The sequence below is a fragment of the Panthera pardus genome, unplaced genomic scaffold, assembly GCF_024362965.1.
Source record: "Panthera pardus isolate Hobbes unplaced genomic scaffold, ASM2436296v1 HiC_scaffold_15, whole genome shotgun sequence".
In the NCBI taxonomy this organism is placed as follows: Eukaryota; Metazoa; Chordata; class Mammalia; order Carnivora; family Felidae; genus Panthera; species Panthera pardus.
This window is the reverse complement of record NW_026526710.1, coordinates 31,726,492-31,751,359: the sequence shown is the minus strand read 5'-3', so window position 1 is coordinate 31,751,359 and position 24,868 is coordinate 31,726,492. Positions and strand designations below refer to the sequence as shown.

The 24,868-nt window shown below is 41.9% G+C and overlaps 1 protein-coding gene across 2 annotated transcripts in view; it reads right to left on the bottom strand.

Moving 5' to 3' along the window:
- The window catches only part of LAMA1 (laminin subunit alpha 1), a 168,552-nt gene that overhangs the window by 129,869 nt on the left and 13,815 nt on the right, over positions 1-24,868 (bottom strand). For both annotated transcript variants that reach the window (XM_053902399.1, XM_053902400.1), the window contains exons 2-3: positions 6,125-6,295; positions 5,823-5,935 (exon numbers count right to left, since the gene is read on the bottom strand). In XM_053902399.1, the coding sequence (XP_053758374.1) occupies positions 5,823-5,935; positions 6,125-6,295 (284 nt within the window). The remainder of the gene's footprint in view (positions 1-5,822; positions 5,936-6,124; positions 6,296-24,868) is intronic.

Genomic DNA, 24,868 nt, shown 5'->3' with positions numbered 1-24,868 from the left:
ACATTCACATTGTTGTGCAGCCACCTCCGCCATCCACCTTGAGAACTTTTTCACCTTTTTAAATTGAAAGTCTGCACCCATGAAACACTGACTCCTCAGTCCCTCCTCCCCTCAGCTCTGGCAGACATCATTCTACTTTCTCTCTCTCTAGAGAGAACCACACCAGTGCTGCATAGAAGTAGAGTCATGCAGGGTGCCTGGGTGGCTCAATTGGTTGAGTGTCCGACCTCGGTTCAGGTCATGATCTCCTCAGTCCCTCCTCCCCTCAGCTCTGGCAGACATCATTCTACTTTCTCTCTCTCTAGAGAGAACCACACCAGTGCTGCATAGAAGTAGAGTCATGCAGGGTGCCTGGGTGGCTCAATTGGTTGAGTGTCCGACCTCGGTTCAGGTCATGATCTCCTCAGTCCCTCCTCCCCTCAGCTCTGGCAGACATCATTCTACTTTCTCTCTCTCTAGAGAGAACCACACCAGTGCTGCATAGAAGTAGAGTCATGCAGGGTGCCTGGGTGGCTCAATTGGTTGAGTGTCCGACCTCGGTTCAGGTCATGATCTCGCAGTTTGTGAGTTCGAGCCCCGCATCAGGGTCTGTGCTGACAGCTCAGAGCCTGGAGCCTGCATCCAATTCTGTGTCTCCCTCTCTCTCTGCCCCTCCCCCGCTCATACTCTTTCTCTCTCTCTTCTCTCAAAAAGAAAAAAGAAAGAAGTAGAGTCATGCAGTATTTGTCCTTCTGTGTTTGGTTTATTTCACTTAGCACGTTTTCAAGGTTCATCCATGTTGCTGCATGTATCGGAATTTGCTTTCTTTTAGCTCACCAAACTCCACACCCGAAAAACAAATAACCCAGTGAAGAAATGGGCAGGAAACATGAATAGACACTTCTCTAAAGAAGACACCTGGATGGCCAACAGGCACATGAAAAGATGCTCAACGTCGCTCCTCATCAGGGAAATACAAATCAAAACCACACTCAGATATCACCTCACGCCAGTCAGAGTGGCCAAAATGAACAAATCAGGAGACTATAGATGCTGGAGAGGATGTGGAGAAACGGGGACCCTCTTGCACTGTTGGTGGGAATGCAAACTGGTGCAGCCACTCTGGAAAACAGTGTGGAGGTTCCTCAAAAAATTAAAAATAGACCTACCCTATGACCCAGCAATAGCACTGCTAGGAATTTACCCAAGGGATACAGGAATACTGATGCAGAGGGGCACTTGTACCCCAATGTTTATAGCAGCACTCTCAACAATAGCCAAATTATGGAAAGAGCCTAAATGTCCATCGACTGATGAATGGATAAAGAAATTGTGGTTTATATACACAATGGAGTACTACGTGGCAATGAGAAAGAATGAAATATGGCCCTTGGTAGCAACGTGGATGGAACTGGAGATGTTATGCTAAGTGAAATAAGCGATACAGAGAAAGACAGATACCATATGTTTTCACTTTTATGTGGATCCTGAGAAACTTAACAGAAACCCATGAGGGAGGGGAAGGAAAAAAAAAAAAAAGAGGTTAGAGTGGGAGAGAGCCAAAGCATAAGAGACTCTTAAAAACTGAGAACAAACTGAGGGTTGATGGGGGGTGGGAGGGAGGGGAGGGTGGGTGATGGTTATTGAGGAGGGCACCTTTTGGGATGAGCACTGGGTGTTGTATGGAAACCAATTTGGCAATAAATTTCATATATTGAAAAAATAAATAAATAAATAAATTGTCTCTAAAAAATAATAAATACTGAAGTTAATGCCAAAAAAAAAAAAGAATTTGCTTTCTTTTGAAGGCAGAATTATACTCCATTCTATTTACGTACCATACTTCGTTTATTCATTCAGTTACTGACAGGCACTGGGGTTACATCCACCTTCTGGCTATTATGAATAATGCTGCTATGAACATGGGTGTGCAAGTACCTCCCTGAATTCCTGCTTTCTGTTCTTTTGGGGATATATCTAGAAGAGAATTGCTGGAGCATGTGCAAATTCTCTGTGTAACTTTTTGAGGGACCACTACACTGTGTTCCACCACACTGTACCGTTTTACATTCCCCCCAGCAATGGACCACGATTTCAGTGTCTCTGCACCCTCACCAACCCTCGTTATTTCCTGTTGTATTTTTGGTAACAGACATGTCAGTGGGTGCAAAATGGTATCTCACCGTGGTGTGGATTTTCGAATTTCCCTATTGATGAAAGATTCTGCCTGGTGTCTAAACTTTGAAAGTAGTGGGTCTCAAACTGCAAATCCTTGGGTTCTTCTACTTAGGTTCCCTCTACCATAAGGAATACATTCAAGCGGAATCAGCAGGGCCTAAAAAAATGCTGACAAGCATTACATTCAAGATACATCAAATGGTGTGCCTGGGTGGCTCAGTTGGTTAAGCGTCCGACTTCGGCTCGGGTCATGACCTTGCAGTTGTGGGTTCGAGTCCTGAGTCGGGCTCTGTGCTGACAGCTCAGAGCCTGGAGCCTGCTTCGGATTCTGTGTCTCCCTCTCTCTCTGCCCCTCCCCTGCCCATGCTCTGTCTCTGTCTCTCTCTCTCAAAAATAAATAATAAACATTGAAAAAAATTAAAATTAAAAAAAGATCCATCAAATGCACATGCTAGTTCTCTCACTCAGAATGACTTCTCTAAAATTTTAAGTTGTCACAAAAGATCTCTGACTCAATTCAGGGGTATAGTGCTGAAGACCAAGCTCCGAAGTCACTTGATAGTGAGCAGGAAGTAGTTTGTTATGTAGACTACTCACATATATGTTAGGATTAACATTTGTTAAAGTGAATCTTAAGCTTTCTTTTTCTTCCTTCCTTCTTTCCTTCTTCCCTCCCTCCTTCCCTCCCTCCTTCCCTCCACTGAGGTCATCATCTGGCTGTTCCTGAGTTCAAGCCCTGCATGGGGCTCTGCACTGACAGCATGGAGCCTGCTTTGGATCCTCTATCTCCCTCTCTCTCTCTCCCTCTCTCTCTCTCTCTCTCTGCCTGACTCCAGCTTGTGCTGTCTCTCTTTCAGAAATAAACATTAAAAAAATAAAATTAAAAATTAAAATAATTAAAATCCAGTGGAGAGTAATTCAGATTAGAAGAGATTTAAGAAGTCTAACAATCAAATGTGAGGAGTGGTTTTAATGGATCCTGGTTTGAAAAGGAAAAAGAGCTACAGAAGACATTGTTGGATAAACGGGGAAAGTTCGACACGGATGGTGAAATAGTTATTAGGGAATTGCTCTTAATTTCGTTAGGGCTGCAAATGGCATGGTGTCTCTTCAGGATAAATCTCTTAACTTTTTGAAGCTACAGAAAATATTGTATTGGTACAATATCATCATGACTGCCATTCGCCTGGAAACTGGGAAGCTGAAATCAAGATTGCAGAATGTTTAACAATCTCTGAGGCTCAGGGGTGGGTATGTGCATGCTTACTGTAATATGCTTTCTACATATTAAAAAATGTTCATAATAAAAAGGCTCAATAAATAAATGAATCTGAGAGAGACTTGCATAATGCACTTTTTAAAAAACTGAGAGCATGACAAAAATTTTACACTGTCTAAAAATGATAAAGAGGGGCGCCTGGGTGGCTCAGTCGGTTGAGCGTCCAACTTCAGCTCAGGTCATGGTCTCGCAGTTCGTGAGCTCGAGCCCTGCGTTGGACTCTGTGCTAACAAACAGCTCAGAGCCTGGAGCCTGCTTCAGATTCTCTCTCTCTCTCTCTCTCTCTCTCTCTCTCTCTCTCCACCCCTCCCCTGCTCATGCTCTGCCTCTGTCTCTCAAAAATAAATAAATGATTTAAAAAATTTTTTTAAATAAAAAATAAATTAAGAAAAAAGGTAAAGACATTTCTGAGTACCAACTAGTTTAAGTAATCTTAATTTGGAAATTTATCTAAAAAGCACTCGAAATTACCTAGAGGTCTATAACTATGTAAACATGCCTATTTTTGAAATATGCTTTAAAGACCGAAAACTGATGAGCCCCCTTGAATTCCTCAAGCCAACTCAGCTCAACCTAAAGCAAAAGAGATCCCTTCAGAGTGAAATCAAATGTGACACATTGCACGATAAATGACAGTCTAACACGGATCTGAAATCCAAAAGTAAAATGTCCAGCTGTTAGTTTGCCCCTACACTCCATACACTATCACATTTCTGATGGTGAAAACGGCTGTGTTTTTCCCCTTGAAGATAGAAAACAAACTGAAAAGGCGATGGGAAAACCAAGATCTCCTGCAGTAGAGGAGGAGATTCAATTTCTCACCATTGAAATAAAAACAGGCCGGGCCAAAATGGGGGTTCTTTTCTCTTTTGCTTTAGGGAGGTTTACAAATATTAAGACATGACATAATAACGCAAGACATACGGCTGAAAACAACTGAAAGTGTTATTTTACTGAAATACTATGAACCTAAACATGGGAAAAATCTCCTGAGCCTCACCTTTTGCTACTTTATTTACTGTTATTATTAGAAATAATACATTTTCTAATAGGCCCTGCTAATTCCACTTGAATGTATTCCTTATGGTGGAAGGAACCCAAGTAGAAGAACCCAAGGGTTCCCAGAAGAACTCAGATACATTAGAAATAATACAAAAGTTCCTTGTATGTGAATATACACACCATCACCTTGTCTTCTACTTAAACGCCTACACATTTCAAAAACTATTACTTATTTGGGGCACCTGAGTGGTCTGGACGTTCGAGTGGTCGACTCTTGATTTCGGCTCAGGCGATGATCTCACAGTCATGAGATTGAGCCCCGCACTGGGCTCTGCACTGACAGCACGGAGCCTGCTGAGGATTCTCTCTGTCCTCTCTCTGCCCCTCCCCTACTCACGCATGGGTACACTGTCTCTCTATCAAAGTAAGTAAATAAACATTTAAAAAAACCCAAAACTAACACTTGTTCAAAGAATTATAATTATTTGTCATTAAATTTTCACAACTCCTATTTCAACCCTGCAGTGCATATTTCAATGATTTGTCTCTTTGAGCTTATAGTTAACGTGATATTGATGAGTTCTAATGTAAGAGAAATTAAATGGAAATAAATAAGAATGTCATGCAATGGCTTTTCTGGAGAACTCAAATTCGAGATTTTGACAATAGCCCAAAACACCTGCCATCTCTCTTTCATTCCTTCCTCTCGGATTTCTTTCCTTTTCCTTCCCTTTCCCAGAAACATCGGGACAACCAAGACCCGTATCATATTTTTCTCCATTCTCCTATGTGGTCTTGAAGCAAAGCAAGAAGATACGGGCGTGGCTGGAGCCATTTATACCTTGTCTTTCCCAACTCGTACTGAAGGCTTGCTCACAGAAGTGAGGACAATCCATTACTCTGGGACTCACCGACGGCATGACAGGGCTGGAGCATGGCCAACAGGAGTCACATCATCCCTTTGGTTTCCTAGCCTTATTTTCTACATACAACCCTTATGCAATACCTTTGCACAGTGATAATAGTAAGCCAATAACCTCAAAAGGAACTCTGCGTTTTGTCCCCTCACCCCCAGGGTGTCTGACGACATGTAGCACACAGCTTGATATGGTATCCCAAACAGGTGAGCGTGCCCCGCTCACCCAGATTCCAAGAACACCAAACCACGTGGACACAATTTCACCCATATTCTCGCAGATACCTGGGAATGATAAATGCGACAAGAAATAGACTACTTCTGTGTATCACTTGAATTCACCTGGTGGAAAACAGTCTGACCAGAATGTAAACATGCTCAGACACAAGCCAGACTTTCTGGAAGGGCATTGGGAGAGCACAACTCAGCAATCCATAGACATCCTCCAGTGCTTCTGGCCCGACCTACCTGTCTTAAGTCCAGAGTGATTGTGACCCAGTGATATTCTCTCCCGTTTTGAATACTGGGGCTTTGCCACCAGTTGTTGGTCCCATCGATTGCATGGGATATTGGGTGGCGTTCTGCGAAAAGAAAAAATATAGGCGTTCCTCTCAGCTCTTTAAAGTTTTTGACTTCCCAATGGCAAGGCTAGTGGACATGAGCGGCAGTGAAGGTGAACACAATGTTCGTGACTCCTAACAGAAGCCTTCAGTCATCATTTCTAGAGGCACCAGTCCCCAAGGGCACTTCCGAATAGGAGCGACACTTGCCTTTGGGGTTGGCGCTGTCCGCGTCGCAGATCCGGCACTGTGCGTTGCGCACGGGTCGACCGGGCACGTGCTCCACAAGCTTGCAGGACATCTCGGGCCCCCGCTCCCCACAGGTGGCGTTGGTGCTGATGTGCGCGTTGCTGGCAAGATTGAGAATGGCAGGAAACAGCCCTGAAAGTCAGGATTCACCAAGTCAGCTCAGCCACTTGAAATCGAACGAATGGGATTACTTCACCTCACTCTGCAGGTGACTCAAAAAGAGATTTTGAAGTCTGTGTGCTGAGGGAAGGAAGCCTTACACCGAGCAGCACATACGGCGGATTCAATTATATGAAATTCTAGGACAGGCAAAATTCATCTATGAGGAAACAATCGGAACAGGCAGTTGCAGGGGGTGGGAATTGATGGGGGGGGCGACATGAGGGAGCTTCGGGGGGTAATGTTACATTCTACATCTCGATAAAGGTTTGGATTACACAGACGTGCTGTCATGAAAAATCACAGAAGGCACAAGTCTACAGTGTGGGTAGGTTTGAGTATTTCACTGTATGTACACCTTACCTGAAAAACAAAAAAGAATCAAACAAATATTGACGTACGTGCTTAAAAGTTTAAGAGCAGGGGTGCCTGGGTGACTCAGTCGGTTGAGCGTCCAACTTTTGGTTTTGGCTCAGATCATGATCTCACGGTTTTGTGAGCTCGAGCCCCCAAGTTGGGCTCTGTGCACTGATCACGTGGATCCTGCTTGGGATTCTCTCTCTCTCTCTCTCTCTCTCTCTCTCTCTCTCTCTCTGCTCCTCCCCCACTCATGCCATCTCTGTCTCTTTCAAAATAAATAAATAAAGTTTATTAAAAAAAAGTTTAGGACCAAAGCATACTGATATCTAAACTCACTTTGAAATGCACCAAAAATGAGCTGGGTTGATGGACAGAGATGGAATACAGGTGGTAGAGAAAGAGTGAAATGTTCATTGTGGGATCTGGGTGGGAGGAGAGGTGTTCATCGTACAATTCTTTCCACTTCTCTGATTGAAAATCTTCACAATAAAATGTTGGGAAAATAGGTGTCAAGACAAGTTTCAAATGATCCAATGCATGTATCTGCCAATGAAATTCAAACACCTTTCACTTAAAAGAAGGGCACCCATTCTCTGTCCGCCTTGTTCCCGCTGCCTCTGCCAGAACTTACCTGGTCTTTCCCGTAATCATCTAGGATTTTCCCCGCCTTCTCCTTTTTCTTTACTGCCTATTTTTGTTGGTGAATACGAGTTTACAACACTATGATCCAGGTTTCAAAATTCTCTTCAGTTCAGTAATAATCTTTGCCTTTGTACACTCCTTTTTGTCTTGAGTGATTTTTATCTTTAAGCAACTGGTCCAAACTATTCAGAAAACAATTTTTGGATGACTGTGGGAGGCAGAATTGCTTTAGGGTCTTTGGAAACTTGGCTGTATCTTGTTAAAAGAAGATAAGAGCAGTGAAGATTCCGTAAAGATCGAGAAACAATGGTGTACAGGACACTGAAGAGGCATTCTACCTAAATGATTTTGTGTACTGAGACACAAAACTTCAGTGAGGGGGCAGGGGGGTGTTAGCTAAGGGGGGTTTCTCTAATTTACTCGAGGTTGATCTCAGATCACAGGAGATAATCTTTTCTTTATAAAGAACAAAGAGTCAATGTTTTCTCTGCAGTGTTTCTTTTCCAGTAAAATCTGAAAAAGCACAATATAATCTTAGTAATATAGAAGGAATTCATGTGTTCAATTTTTATTGTTTAGGTAGTGCCTAATGTTTTCAATGAGCTTTTCTAATATAGATATTGTAATCACTGAAATTACAAAACTCAAATGGTGTTTTTGGTAAGGGTTACTGCATTAAAAAAAATTACTATGCATCTATTTAAAAAATAGATGCCACAGGGGCATCTGGGTGGCTCAGACAGTTGAGCATCTGGCTTTGGCTCAGGTCGTGATCTCGCAGTTCATGAGTTCAAGCCCAACGTCAGGCTTTATGCTAACAGCTCAGAGCCGGGAGTCTGCTTTGAATTCTATGCCTCCCTCTCTCTCTGCCCTCCCCTGCTTGCTCTCTCTCTCTCTCTCACTCTCAAAAATAAATAAATAAACTTAAAGATAAATTAAAAAAAAAAAAGATGCCACATAAAACAGAACTACCTATCAATAGTGTTCTATCCCAGGAGAATGACCTTGTTCAAGTCAAGAGGCCCTTAGCCTCTCAATAGAAAATAGTTATTGAATGTTTGTTTGTGTTCCAGATCATTACTCCTAATTGTGAAACACAATGCACACTTATATCCTATACAATATTTAATATCTTATATATTTTTTCACTGTGAACTTAAAGTTGGTTATTTTTATCATATTCCTTTAAAGGGGATTCTTTTTTAATTAAAAAGGCTTTGTGAAGAAACTGATGAATTGTTATGTGTAATTATGCAGTTCCCTAAAGTATTATTTTTATCCACCAGTAGTTAGACACTTACATTTTATGTACTGATCTGGTTCCTAAACCAGATTCTTGCGTGTGGTATTTACATGGTAGGAGGAGCTGATATTTATTCTGTTTTCTGTTTGGTGCTGAGGTAAATACTAATTTTCTCCATCCTTTAGGAGATTACCATTAGAATTACCATTCTAGTAATCTGGTTTGAATGTATTTTAGGAGGCAATCATTTAAAATACAATATGGTTTGGGGTCCCTGGGTGGCTCAGTCAGTTAAGTGTCTGACTCTTGATTGCGGTTCAGGTCGTGATCTCACAGTCATGGGATTGAGCCCCAAGTCGGGCTCCATGCTGAGCACGGAGCCCGTTTCAGATTCTCTCTCTCCCTCTCTCTCTCTCTGACCCTCTCCCCTGCTTTTGCACTCTCTAAACAAACAAAGATAAGAAAAAGAATAAAACGCAATATGATTTTAAACACTGGTGTTTTATCCCTAGAGCTAAAACAATATTTTTCTGGCTCTATATCACATGTATGCATTTAGATCTGCAGTACAATCAACTCTATCCATTCCCTTGGCACAGATTAGCCAAGCAAGAAAAAGAAACCAAGGTCATGGGAACCGATTTAGCGATGCATTTCTCTATCGACAAATACTTCACATGTTGACTTAGCAAGTGCTCCCACTTCTTCACCCCCCCCCCCAGAAGTGCTCCACATCAAGAGAACTCCCCGCTTCCTGCCCAGGGGACCCTCCCACTCTGGAGAACCTCTGTGGCCTTGAGTTACAGGGGGCAGCTAGGAGTGGTGAGGGCACATGCTCTCTGTACTCAGAAGTCCCTGCTCCAAGTCACTGATGCAAAGAAGCGCAAACCTCGTGAAGGTAAACTGAACAGAATTTGGTTGAATAATATCTCAATTATAGTAATCAGCATCAGGTAGTTCTTTATACTAGGTAGGCTTTAAATTTTTTTCATGCTTATTTATTTATTTGTGAGACAGAAAGAGACAGCTTGAGCAGGGGAGGGGCAGAGAGAGAGAGAGAGAGAGAGAGAGAGAGAGAGAGAGAATCTCAAGGAGGCTCTAAGCTTTCAGCACAGAGCCTAATGTGGGGCTCGAACTAATGACATGGTGAAATCATGACCTCAGCTGAAGTCGAGTTGGACGCTTAACTGACTGAGCCACCCAGGTGCCCCTGTACTAGATAGGTTTAAAGAATTTCTGTATGTCCTTACCTTGCTGGTATCATACATACACTTTCAATACAAGAAAAAGAAATTCCTTCATTAGTATGCTTGAGTAGAAAAACCTTTAAATCGTTTTAGTGCCATAAAAACATCCTGGCTGTCTTTCACTAAAACTAATCTTTCTTCTCAGATAAACTAATGTTTGAAGAAAAAAAAACAAAAACGATTCACTAAACATTATTCCTTGCATGAATACATTTACTTTCACTTCACAGTTATAAAATAATTACTGTTCCCTATTGCATATGACCGCATCTGCTAGAAGAAGAAAAAAAGGAATACACACTAGAAAAAGCATGTGTTAAAAATAATTTTCTTAAGGGGCGCCTGGGCAGCTCAGTCGGTTAGGCATCCTGACTCTTGATCTCGGCTCAGGTCTTGATCTCAGGGTTGTGGGTTCAGACCCCGTGTTGGGTTCCATGCTGGGTGCAGAGCCTACTTTAAAAAAAAAAAAATTTTTTTTTTTAAACACCTCAGGTTGCTGAATCATTTCAAAGACCACTGAAATACCTCAGTAAAGGGAAACTACCCAAGCTTCAAGTTGGAGGAGGGACAGGAAATCAAAGGGTGAGAAAGGGCCTCGGGATCAAGAATTTAGCAAGAGCAAACGTTTGATTCTATGCATAAAAATCAAAGGCAGAATGAAGGCTACAGTAGGATACGTATGTTACACAGCTAGGACTGGCTACTAAGTCCTAGCCATGGACTTAATAAATTAGACTATACATTTTTGTTGAGAGACATTATTTACTTTAGTTAGTGTTCCTGTAATACTAATCTGTATTTTTCTCTCATTCAATGGGACACACAATGGAATCATTTCTCTTATGTGTGTATTTAGCCAGTAGCTAATATAAAGCCAAACTCCACTGAGCATGAAATAAATTCCTTCTCATTCACCAGTGTTTTTTTGTTTTTTTTTTTAATTCCCTTTCCTCACAGCCTGAGTACATATGGCCTTCTTAAATGCATTTTAGGACTTGTCAATCTAATGGAAATTCCCTTATTAATATGAGGTAAAAAATAAAAATAAAAACAACTGCCACAAGCTGGCAGGCAACAATGCTACTACATATAATTACCCAAGTTTTCATCTGAGAGACTTCCCGATAGCTTCATAATTCATTGTTAGAAGTTTCTAGATGTTTTTCTCAGCAGCAAATATTGTTGCTGCCTTAAAACCGGAGTATCTAAAATGCTGACTACCCTGAAGCTAATTGCAACATCTTTTTCATCAATATTTCTCAAATGATTCAGGGTCGGGGGTTGAGGGCCTTAATGCATTTGTGTGTAAGAAACGCATGAGTTTTTCCAGTGAGGTTTGTTCTCTGCTTTGGAAAAAGAAAAAAACAGTTTTGAGTTCTATATAATGCTAGTATATGATGCTATACTAATCCATACTCAAAACCAATGTGATATCCTGAAAAGAAAATGATCTGCAATTCTTAGTTAAGGAGTCTAGGGCAATAATTTCAGATCCTTTTCTTCCCCAGAATGGAATTAAAAATGATGAAAATTTTATGGGGTTGAATAATCAAAGTGGCTTTTGCTGTCAGGAGTTTTTATTTTGAAAAAATAATCAAAGCTATTTATTCGATCATGGAGAAATCTGGAAAAATAAGAATGTAAGTTCATGAATTAAGAAATTTGTGATTTTTTTTTTTAAAAATTCAAATCCATTTTGTTCTCCATTTACTCTAATCTCACCCATTTACCCAAGTAAACTTCTATAAATAAGTAAATTAGAGAAGGCTAGTATTAGAAATAAACCACTCTGGGGAGCCTGGGTGGTTCAATTGGTTAAGCATCCATGTTCGGTTTAGGTCAGGATCTTGTGGTTCATGGGTTTGAGCCTCACATCAGGCTTTGTGCTGACAGCTCGGAGCCTGGAGTCTGCTTCTGATTCTGTGTCTCCCTCTCTCTCTGCCCCTCCCCTGCTCATGTTCCGTCTCTGTCTCTCTCTCAAAAATATATATTTAAAAAAAATTTTTTTTAATTAAAAAAAGAAAGAGACTACCCTGTTTGCCAGCACTCTTTGAATCATGGTAGTTGCCTGGTTGACCAATAAAAACAGCACCTCTAACAACTACAAATGGCATCATTCAGAGAAAAATTCTGGAAGGATCTAACACTATTCCAGGATAATAACATCAATGTATTCTAATAGCTTAATATCCAGGTTAATAGTATTAAAGTATTCTAATGACTTGAATTTTAGGGAGATGATGATTTCACTTTTAGTAATGTATCCACATGAGTCCAAAGAAGCAGGTGAGGATGTTAGGTTAAGTTCAATAAACTTTCCGTGAGAATCTCTTAGGATCAAAGCACTAAGGCAGGCACCCCCTCTGAGACACCAGGATGCCAGATCTGGGCTGTTCCTAACCCTGGGGCTCTCACAATCAGGAGGGAAAAACAGGCATCTACTCACAGATTCTAGTAAGAATAATATTTAAAATGCAGCAATATTTTAAAACATATTAGAGGACAGAGTCTAGAACAAGAAATGCAGTTAGGGATAATCCAGGCAGATGGATGAGGGTGTGTACCCAGGCAAAGGCAGGTCTAAAATCCTTTCCCAGCTCCTCTTGTTAGTTTTCAAATCAATTTCAATTTCCTTCCCTTTGCATATTTCATATAACCCTTCATGCCCTACTCACCCTTCAAGCTAAGCTCTGATCTTTCCTGAATCCCAGGCTAATATAGATGTTCTTCTTTTGTCCTGTTCCCATCTGCACTTAGCATTTACACCAGTTCCCATCTCCCTCCCATTTTTCTCCCCTCACTATCCATTCTCTGAAAAATAAAAACTCTGATCAATCTGTGGGTTACTTTGGGGTAGAACCACATCCTATTTGCCCTAAGTTTGCCTCTGGCTCATGTGAATGCCCAATAAAGTCTGAATGGAAGAATAAATAAAGGAAGGAAGGAATGCTCTCTCACTACTAAGTGCACAGAACTGGGAGACTAAATCTAGACTCTTTTCCTGGTTGCATTTCTACATGCCTTTATGTCTTCAGGCACATCAACCTCTCAGAGCCTCTATTTCTTCAACTATTTTTTTTTTTTTACTTTTTTAAAATGTTTATTCATTTTTAAGAGGCAGAGAGAGACATAGCATGAGTGAGCCAGGGTCAAAAAGAGAGGGAGACGCAGAATCTGAAGCAGGCTCCAGGCTCTGAGCTGCCATCATACAGCCTGACACGGGGCTTGAACCCACGCACCATGAGATCATGACCTGAGCCGAAGTCAGATGCTCAACCAACTAAGCCACCCAGGCACCCCTTCAACTATTTTTTTTAAGTTTATTTATTTTTGACAGTGGGAGAGATAAGGTGCAAGTGGGGGAGGGGCGGAGAGAAAGGGACACAGAGGATCCCAAGCAGGCTCTGTACTGTCAGCACGGTGTCCAACATGGGCCTCCATCCCATGAACTGTGAGATCATGACCTGAGCCAAACCAAGAGTTGGACGCTCAACTGACTGAGCCACCCAGGCATTCCAATTTCTTCAACTATTAAATGAGTATTTTTATGAGCCCTTTTTTCTAAGTTATTATGATTCTGGAATTTTACCTCAATAGATTATCAGGTAAATTTGTCTACCATTCTCTTTCCCACTATTTGGAAAATGAAGTAAGAAAAAATTTTCTCCATTCAATGTACAGAAAGGCAAAGAGAAGTAATTTGGTAATTCTTTTATCATTTTGGATAAAATAACCAAAAAGAGGACAACCTGGATGGCTCAGTAGATTAGGCATCCAACTTGCATTCAGATCATGATCTCATGGTTCGTGAGTTCCAGCCCCCACATCAGGCTCTGTGCTGACAGCTCAGAGCCTGGAGCCTGCTTCAGATTCTGTATCTCCTTCTCTCTCTGCCTCTCTCCCTGCTCACACTCTGCTCTGTCTCTCAAAAAATAAATAAATGTTAAAAAAAATTTTTTTAAAGAATTCAAAAGAAATATAAACTGGCTTTCTTTTTCTTTCTCTCTCCCTTTCTTTCCTTCTTTCTCTTCTCTTCTCTCCCTCTCTCTCTCTACTTTCTGCTTTCTTTTGCTCCTTTGGGAGTCACTCCTCAGAGCTTTGGCTCTCAAGAGGAGAAGGAGAGAAACAAGTGATGTTTCATACAACCTTGATCATAAGTCAGAGAACTCACAGAGGCTGGCTTTGCTTCTGATCTATGCCTATGACAATAGCACTTCCTGGACTCTTGCCTACTCCCCAGTGTATAAATCTACATCATGTGGAATTTTTCCAAAACAATTAAGTTCTACTTAATATGGCATGTTTAATGTCGAACTTGTACACGTTCAGGCTTAAAATGGAAACGTCCACTCCAATCATGTATTTTCTATCAATTCTATTAGAATGGAAAGTCTATTACAATCACCACCACTTATGAAAGGCAGTGTTTGGGTAAGGAGGAAGAACATGGACTTCTGTCTCACAGCACCATGGATGTGAATTATAAGTCTACCAGTTGCCAGCTGTGTGGCCATGGCTGAGTGGCTTTACGTCTCAGTGTCCTTATTTGTGCAAGGAGAAGAGCAGTGCCTAGGAACTTCTGTGAGCATTAAATGAGATTATGGGTAAAATATAATGTATTAGGAGCTCAATAAAGAGTTGTTCTTATTATTTGCATATTGTAAGTGGATACCACTAATATCAGTTTCCTCAAATATAGTTAGACTTACATGGTTATAATTCATGTATTTGAGTCTCTGTTTCTCTGATTTGATTTTAGGTGAAATAGCAGGCTTGTCTTCCAGGGTCACTGAGTATGAGAAGTATCTGCCTTTAAACAGAAGAGACACATTCAGCCCAGAGTGATGTGCATCATGGATGACACACGGAGGAAAGAAACCCAGACTCTCCAAGGCAGGGACTCACCGCACAGAAGGCTGAGCAGGACTGCTCACTCTATTCACACTTGACCCCCTTCCCTCCTCCCTTTCTTCCTTGCTTACTGTTCCTTCTGATGTTGCCTTTGCAACACTGTGTGGTCATAAATCCCTGTAAGTTAAATGCACATTTGTAAATCACAATCTTCTCTCATTGTCCTAGGAGGTGACAAGGGAAGACGTCTCTGAAGAAGTGACGTTTGCACAGTTACACAAAACGTGAAGAGTTAGCCATGCTAACTCCTAGGGGCAGCGCTATACTTTAATATACTTGGTTTTCTTTGTAGTATGCTTTTTATGCACTTAAAAACATGCTAAGAATAGGCCCGTTGGCTTTGCCAAAGGGACCCGTTGGTACCAAAAGGCCAAGAAGCCAGGATGGGAAAGTGCTCCTACTAAAGTGTTGTGAGTCAGGGGCTGGTGTCTTAGGTCACTCTTAGTCTCTTTTCCCCACCTCCTCACCCCCACATCTAGTCCATCTTTGGACAAAGGCAGCCAGGAGGTTCCCTGCCCTTCTGATCCAGGTGGGTCGTGAAGGTGAGTGAGAAGAGCCCCGGCCAAGCCAAGAGTTAATGTCCTGCTCAGGCGAAGTCCCAAGTGACCTGACCAGGTGGGCCTGACATGGCACCCGCCTCCAGCTCCGGGGCACTGAGTGGAAAAGGAGCCCTTAATGTCATCCAGGCTGCCTGGGCCAGGAGATGAGATGCCCTGAGGAAACCAACATAAGCTTTCATGACATCTTTCCTCCCTCCAAGGGAATGAACCCACCCTCATAAAATTATCACGTGATTTCTTCTTGCATTTGCCATCGGAGCCTATTTTCAGGGACACATTCTCCGATGCTGAGGACTGTGGGCATATGTGAAAGAGTGGGGGAAAGGGTGAAGAGGGTTTAAGTTGAAATTACTTACAGTAGCACATCCCCAACCCCTAAAATATGTTCAGGAGGCTACTTACCGGTTGTGGCAAAATGCACCTCACCTTAAATGTTTTTTTTTTTCCAGAAAACAACACAAACATCCCTGCAGGTTATGAATTAGTGTATATGAAAAATAAGCACATGTGAAACTACTTCCCCACTTTTACTTGTGACTTATCAGCAATTGTCAGAGGCTCCTTAGAACAACTGGTTCCTTCCTTTTCTGTTCCTTTCCCCCGGGAAACCTACAACCATGCTTTCGTAACAGGAACACACCATTGAAAGAAACTCTATTTCAAGTTATTTATCCTAAATTACAAATCATTTTAATCACTAGTAAGTGAACCTGTTTTGTATACGAAATACCGTTATTCTCAGAACTTTGAAATAATATACCATCATGGCTAATGTTGAAATGTGCAAAAGCCTTGCTTGCTTAGTGTTAAACAGGGCTTTTGCTTCCAATGCGAATTATTCAAAAGTGACCAGTTATCTTATTTTCTCGAAAATCTCACACTTGGGAGCATTTTTAAATGAAGACAACTTGGGGTCCTCCCTAGGCTGGGAGCCCTGTCAGCTCAAGACAGAAACAGGGCAAATGGCTCCCCGCCCACAGCTCCTCCTCCTTCAAAAGCAAATACTTGGGTTTTGGACTACACCAATTTAATCATTGATGGCTGTTAGTAAAAGAAAAGCTTTAAGATATTCTAGAGATTCCAAGGCCTTTCCAGCTCAGTGGGGGAAAAAGAGGGGGAGGAGCGGAGAGAAGGAGAATGAAAAAGAAAGACCCTACATAATCAGTGAGGGAAAAGTCAAATCCAAACTCCTGGGAGCTTGGCATTTAACACAGTTGACTTTTTTTTGTCTCACATGGGAAGATGAAGAGACGTTTAATCTCAGAAAAACTAGAGTGGGTGGTGAGCTAAAGGCCTTCTCAGGGTTTTGCTGAGTTCCATTTCCATAGCAATGGACTCAAGGTGTCCTTGACAAAGACAGAGGTTTTCACTGTTAAGATAAATAAGCAGAATGAACCAGCTGGGCACAAACATCCTCTGCAGAAAAGAGAACCTTATCGGGATCCACCCACTCCTCCCACAAAAGGCTTGTTTAATGCTTATATTCCATGACATTGTGGTTTTTGATTCAGCATAATAGTTCAGTTGCAGAGACAAAAACTAGAATTCATTCATCAGGAAGCGTTTTTCTCTTTGGCTGCCAAGGGCAGCAACTTAAATACCTGTGGAAAACATTATTGCATTTAGGCAACACACAAAAGGTCCTCAACGCACACACATATTTTGAAATCTTCTGTCTGGTTCCCCACTGCCCTGGAATGGCACTACCACTCCTCCTCTCCTTCCAGATCCTTACAGGGGTGAACTGACTGAAAGGAAAGTCAAAAAGCAAGTATGGCCTTTAAGTTCAATATTGCCAACCTGCTGAATTAAAATGCAGTCACATTATACTTTGCTTTATTCATGTATAATGTGTGCGAGGTTTATATCATTTGTTTAAATACCTAGAAACATCAATTAATGCAACATTTTCTCACCAGCCAAATGCTTCCAAAACCCATCAACTTTTCTACAAACCCTTCGAGGTCTTAATTATTTCTTTCTCCTTCTTCTGCCTCTGCTGTGCTCTGTGATACAAATTCTCCTTGCTTCTGCTTTAAAACTTTGGCAAGTCTGTTGAGGAATGTGCCCCCAGTCACTTCCAGGATGTGTGATCAGTGCCCTCCCCCCTGGTTTAATGCTCTGTGAAACAAACCATCCTGAAAGTTTTCAGAATTTATTTTATTTTATTTTATTTTTCAACGTTTTTTATTTATTTTTGGGACAGAGAGAGACAGAGCATGAACAGGGGAGGGGCAGAGAGAGAGAGGGAGACACAGAATCGGAAACAGGCTCCAGGCTCCAAGCCATCAGCCCAGAGCCTGACGCGGGGCTCGAACTCACGGACCGCGAGATTGTGACCTGGCTGAAGTCGGACGCTTAACCGACTGCGCCACCCACGCGCCCCGAAAGTTTTCAGAATTTAAACAAAGAGCCCCCTATTTTCATTCTGCCCTTACTCTCCATGGGCCCAGCAGTAGCATCAATCGAGGCTTGTCCTCACAAGTGTCCATGTACCTCTTGATGAAACCATTTGGCATTCAAAGCCACCACCTGTAACTGAACACCAGTACGATGACCCCAAAGTGGCTGGACCCACCAGATTACAGCTCTTTTTATTCCAGTACATTCCTACAGGGACATCTCACAAACAAAGAAATCATTTGAGATACCTCCCACCTTGGAGACCAACCAGAGACAAATACATTTAACACCCAGAGTAAACGCTCCAATCAAAAGTACACAGACTTTCATGATCTTGGTAGCATTCTCACTGGGATTGATAATCCTGTGTTTTCTCAGGTCCAGTACCATTGTTTGTTTCTGAAATCAGGCTCTTTCAATAGATGAAATCATACCTCTTTCAATAGATGTATATGTTTAAGGTGATCATTTCTCTCTTTTTTTTTTCAAAAAGCTGTTACTAAGTCAAGGATGTGTATAAGAATTTCATTCACTGTCTCTCCTGTTCCTTGCCTCACATTTGTTCTTCACTCACCTTGAACTGGGATTCCATTCCTTGAAGTCACTAAAAATGCCCTTTTCGAGGGCATCAACTTCGAACTCTGCCTGCAGTTCACCTTCAGTTTACTTGACCTTGCAGGAGCTTCTGCCAAAACTGACCTTCCCTCTTCCTTAAACCCTATCTTCTTTTGGCCTCCAACCTACTACAGACCCGCATTCCCCCTGTGTCACGGTAATTTGGTCACTCTCTGCGGGTTATCCTAGCGCACCTTAGGAACTGATTTCCTATGGAAAGCCCAAGATGGCCCAGGAGCATTCTCATGGGGAAAAGGGGAAAGCAGTGCACTTTCCCAAAAAGCTACTTTGAAAAAAAGAGAAGCAACCTAAAGTATATTGAACTGAGAGCAGACACTTGGGTTTTCCACATTGTGTTTCCAATGCTTCCTTGTTAACGTTATGAATCCTAATTGAGATATTGATATAAAAAGGCATCACATATATGGGACATGAATACGTGGGGTTGTGGAACGAGTGGAATCTCAGGTGGCCAAAATAAAACCAGCAGAAGTTTAATAGGGATAAATGTAGGACCCTGCACTTTTCCCCCAAAATCCATCTGCAAGTATGGGATAAGCTTGGCGAAGGTGGAAAAGATATTATGGTTCCTTGTGATAGGTATACACAATACGAAAACAGTACTCTGAAAAAAGTTACCAGATCTAAGGTTGAATTAATAATGCCATGCTATTGAAGACAGAAGAGAGGGCACCTGGGTGACTCAGCTGGTTAAGCATCTGACTTGGGCTCAGGTCATGATCTCACAGTTTGTGGGTTTGAGCTCCGCGTTAGGCTCTGGGCTGATAGTTCAGAGCCTGGAAGCTGCTTCAGATTCCGTGTCTTCCTCTCTCTCTGCCCCTCCCCTGCTCATGTTCTATCTCTCTGTCTCTCAAAAATAAAAAAACGTTAAAAAAAAAAAAAAGACAGAAGAGGGCCCTTAGCATCCGCAAATGTGATCATTATAATTTAGCTATGCACAAGATATTCGAAAGCCATTCTGCACTGGACTGTGCAAAAGGAGTTGAGAATTACAATAGTACTTCTCCAGCTTTTACATGCATAGATCACCTGGAGATCACCTTAAAAATGCAGACTCCCACTGCAGATCTGAGGTGGGTCTGGGATGCTTCATGGCTGAGCATCTCCGGGGCTGCTGTTCTGGATTCAAGAGATTAAATGATCTCTTGGATTGTTTCTAGCTCTCATACCACTCTGGGGTTGGCTAATTCAGCCAAGCCTTGGCATAAAGATCAGCAGACTAATTAGTAAGATCATGTTTCCTCCAGCAGTTTTCTGTCACTACTTCAACAGAACCCCACGCTCCCCATCCTGCATTCACGTCTTGGAGACGCTGAGCAGCTATTTCTAGAGGGATGGGTGCTTCAGTTAAACAAAGGCTTTTGGCTTACTGTAAAGAGAAGCAGAATCTTCAAGAGTTCCCCAACTGAAGACACAACAGATGAACAAAAAAGTTCAAATGAGCATCAACCAGTGAAATCTATTAAAGCAAACCAGTGGCTTGATTCCTCTGCCCTGTTCCATGCGAGTAATCTGCCACTGGCCTGCTTCAGTCATATTGCAAACGATATGTTGAAGACACAGTGAAATGCTTACAATATAATGTTAAAATTTAAAAGAAGAGGGAGGCCTGGGTGGCTCAGTCAGTTAAGCGTCTGACTTCGGCTCAGGTCATGATCTCACTGCTCGTGAGTTAGAGCTCCACATCGGGCTCTGTGCTGACAGCTTGGAGCCTGAAGCCTGCTTCAGATTCTGTGTCTACGTGTCCCTCTGCCCCTCCTCTGCTCAACCTCTGTCTCTCTCTCTCTCTCTATCAAATATAAATAAACATTAAACAATTTTTTTTTAATTTAAAAGAAGTATATTTACTTGGCATGGTCTAACTCTGATGGAGAGTCACCCTCTAAGCCTGAATCCTGCAGATTGCTGGGCACTCTGACCAAGTGTCTTTTCACAGAGGCCTGTGGGGAGGGCTTTGCACAAGGTGGGGAGGGGTGGGTTGGAGAGGACAGTGTGACATCTCTTCCCTGGCTGCCTTGGAAACTTGCATTTGAGCTTCCAGGAGAAAATGTAGGTCTAGGTGACAGAAGGATCAGGAAGAGTTTTCAAGAGCACCTCCGAAGGCACAGGCAGGGCCATTCAAAGAAGGTGGGGCCAGCTCCCCATTCCGGTGAAGAAAACAGGTGGAGATAGGTAGGGAAGGTCAAGGAGACACAGTTCATCACTACAGCAGTACCCTTTTTTGAAAAAAGTTTATTTAGTTTGAGAGAGAGAGAGAGTGTGTGTGTGCATGAGCAGGAAAGGGGCAAAGATAGAGGGAGAGAGAGAACCCCAAGCAGGGTCCACGCTCAGTGCAGAGACTGACATGGGGCTCAATCTCATGAATCACGGGATCATGGCCCGAGACGAAATCAAGAGTCAGATGCTTAACTGACTGAGCCATCCAGGTACCCCATATTAACCCTTTATTTTTTAAGTTCTTCTCTATATTGTATTTTATCATGATATTACAGGCAAGGAAAATTTACTTTATTTCCACACGTTAGTAATGAGGAAACCAGAACCCAGATTCTGGGTTAATAGACTACTACTCTCAAATAAACCACATTGATATACATCTTCTGCAGCACATTTTCTTTTAGAACAAATGAGTAAAAACCAAATGGCCCATCTTTACTCTCCACTGTGGCTTACACACGTTTCCCATTCTAAGTATCTTGGTTCAAGCTCAAGTTGCAGGGTCCACACAGTTTTCCGTTTCCTCAGCCCTTACCTTCTCGGTCCTTTCCTCCCCTTCCCACACCTTAGCACAGACCTCCCTCTGTGTTTCCTCCACACCTCTGGCTCTCTCTCCAAAGAAGTTGGTAAGTTTAGGAGGCCTCATTTGTGTCAGGAGAATGTTAGCCCTTCTTCCAACTTCTGGGACCACGCTCCCAGGCTGCCAATACAGCACTTCTTTAAATGTGGTGTTCATTTCCTCGTGGGGATTGCATTTCCCAGAGTTCCCTTTCACTTGCATAGGCTGACAATTAGTCAAACTGAGGATCTAAACTGAAGTTTGACTCACGATGAACATCTACTTAAGTATAAATGGTAACAGGTCTAATATCTGAAATTTACTTTAAGATACTTCAGTATAAAGACTGTGATAGTGTGTGTGTGTGTGTGTGTGTGTGTGTGTGCGCGTGTGTGTGCGTGTGTGCGCGCGTGTGTGTGTGCATGTGTGCGTGTGCGTGAGTGTGCGCGCGCATGTGTGCGTGTGTGCGCGCGCGCGTGTGTGTGTGTGTGTGTGTGTGTGTTTGTGTGTCTTAGGTTAAACTACCCAGCTGCAGCTAGTGTTAAAGTTGGTGAGGTTCCTCTGGGGGGTAGTCCGCTCGTACTCCAGTCAGGAAGACTGCTCATATTCCAGAGGTGCCCGTCATAGATAGTGTTCTGTTATCTGTCTCCATCGACACCAGCATTTTGCTAATTAACAAGAAGTATATCAGAAATGGACAGAAAACTAGTGGGTTGCTAATGGCATGATAGGTAATAGAAATGGGCTCTCAGGGCTCCTGGGTTGGCGAGTCAGTTGAGTATCCAACTCTTGAATTCGGTTCCAGTCATCATCCCAGGGGTGTGGAAAAACATGCTCTGCGTGGAGCCTGCTTGAGATTCTCTCTCTCTGCCCCTCTCCCTTCTCCCACTTATGCACATGCACTCTCTTTCTCTCTTAAAAAAAAAAAACAAGCAAGCAAGCAAGAAATGGACTCTCACTGGTGGTGAGAGGAATCTGTAAAAGTTAAAACATTTTAAGAGAGACTTCTAGCAATGGCACAATAGAGAGGTTGACAAATCTTCCCCCGAAAAAAAAATATGTAATTGGACAAAATGTTTAAAAACAACTGTTTTAGGACTCTGAAATCAACCAAAGACCAACAACAAATTGAGGAGTTGTTCTTTATGAAAAGCTGCCAGGGTTTCAGGTTAAGACCAGTGGGCAAGATCAGCCTTCTGCCCGGGCTGCTGAACCCTTACCCAGCTCTTCACCACCATGGTAGATTACCAGGGCAGTGCAAGCCTGGGCATCAGCAGCTTCACTGCTAGGGACTGACGGCTAACCCCATTTGGAGCAGAGAGTGGAAACACAATGATGTTGTCTTAAAAATAGTAAATTCAACAGAAAACATATAAATGAGTGGGGATTGCTTGAGGTTTTGCTGGCCTGTGATTGCAGTCCCCGAAGTGCAAGCTACATTGAGCTGACCAGCCAAACACCTAACAGGGATGTCCTAGAAACATGAGTGCAAAGGAGGACTTGATCAGCTCTCCATACGTCCCAGATTTTTTTATTCGCAAAGAAGAAAATACTTAAGAAAATAATTTAACAAAAGAAATTTAAGACCAACACACTGCAAACTACAAAACATTTCTGAGAGAAATTAAAGAAGACCTAAATGAACAAAGAGATGGTTCATTTTTTTTTAAGTAGACTTCATGCCCAGTTCAGACCCCAATGCAAGACTCAGACTCACAACGCTGATATCAAGACCTGAGCTGAGATCAAGAGTTGGACGCTTAACCAACTGAGCCACCCAGGCACCCCTGAAGAGATGTTTTTTATTCATAGATAGGAAGACTCAATACTATCAGACAGCAATTCTCCCCAAATTCATCTTTAGATTCAATCCACTTCCTATCAAAATCTCAGTTGGCATCTTTTGTAGAAATTGACAAGCTGTGGGGTGCCTGGGTGGCTCAGTCGGCTAAGCGTCCAACTTCGGCTCAGGTCATGATCTCACAGTTCATGAGTTCAAGCCCCACATCGGGCTCTGTGCTGACAGCGCGGAGCCTGGAGCCTGCTTCAGATTCTGTGTCTCCCTCTCTCTCTCTCTCTCTGCTCCTCCCCCACTCACACTCTGTCTCTCTCTCTCTCTCTCAAAAATAAATAAACATTTTTAAAAATTTAAAAAAATAAAAAGAAATTGACAAGCTGTTACTAGTGGAAATGCAAAGGACCTGAAACTGTCAAAGCAATTTAGAAAAAGTAAGCAAAATTGAATGTCTTACACTACAGATTTCAAAATTTACTATAAAATGAAATGAATCCAGACAGCATGGTGTTAGCATGGGAAAATACATATGAATCAATGGAACGAAATACAGTCTGGAAATATACACTCATACATGCGGCAAATTGATTTTTGGCAAAATGCCAAGGCAACTTTGTCTTTTCAACAAATGTTTGGGACTGCTGTATATCCATATGCAAAAAACAAATTTAGATCCTGTCTCCTCACTGTACATAAAAGTTAACTCAAAATGGATCATAGACCTAAATGTAAGAGTTAAACATTAAAACTTCTAGAAGAAAATAGAGGAGAAAATCTTTGTGACCTTGGATTGGGCAAAGAATTCTTAAAAATGACACCAAAAGAACAATCCATAAGAGGAAAAAAAAAAGATAAAGTGGACCTAAAATAAAATTTTAAAAACTTTGGCGATTCAAAACACACTATTAAGAAAATCTAGGGGCTGGGTTAAATGGGTGATGGGCATTAAGAGGGCACTTGTTGGAATGAACACTGAGTGTTATATGTAAGTGATGAATCACTGGGTTCTGCTCTCAAAGTCAAGACTACACTGTATGTTAACTAACTTGAAAATCTAAAAAAAAATTTTTTTAAATAGCTAGTGGCACCTGGTTGACTCAGTAGAGCATGTGACTCTTGATCTCAGTGTTGTAAATTTGAGTCCCATGTTGGGTGTAGAGACGACTTAAAAATAAGATCTTTAAAAAAAATAAAGAAAATAAAAACCAAAGACAAGTAATAAGCTGAGAAAAAATACTTTCAAATCACATTTCTGATTAAAGACTTGTATCCAGAAAATATGAAGAACTTTTATAACTCAATACTCCAAAAACAGAAAAACCCAATAAAAACTGGGCAAAACGTTGGAACAGGTATTTCATCACAGAAGGTATATGAATAGCTAGTAAGCACATGAAAAATTCTCAATATCATTAATTATGAGGGAAATGCAAGTGAAAGCACAGGATACCAGTTCACAGCCACAAAAATGTCTCCAATCAGAAAGACAGACGATGTGCAGTGTTGGTAAAGATGTGGGGGAGCTGGAATTCTCATACACCACTGGTAGAAATGTAAAAATGGTGCAGCCACTTTGGAAAATAATCTCAGTCTCTTTAAAAAGTTAACATAAACTTCCCATATGACCTATATTCCGCTCTTAATATTTCACTCAGGAGAAATGAAACATGACTACAGGAGGACTTGAATGCTCATGTTTATAGCATTGTTCCTAATAGCCCCAAAATAGAAATAATCAAAATTTCCACCAACTGGTGACTGGATTTAAAAAAAAAAAAATGTGGCTATGGGTGGCTCAGTCAGTTGAGCCTGATGGCTCATGCTGGGTGGCTCAGTCAGTTGAGCGTCCGACTCTTGATTTGGGCTCAGGTCATGATCCCAGGGTCGTGGGATAGAGCCCTGTGCTGGGCTCCTCGCTAAGCATGGAGCCTGCTTAAAATTCTCTTTCTTCCTCTCTCTCTGCCCCTTCCCCC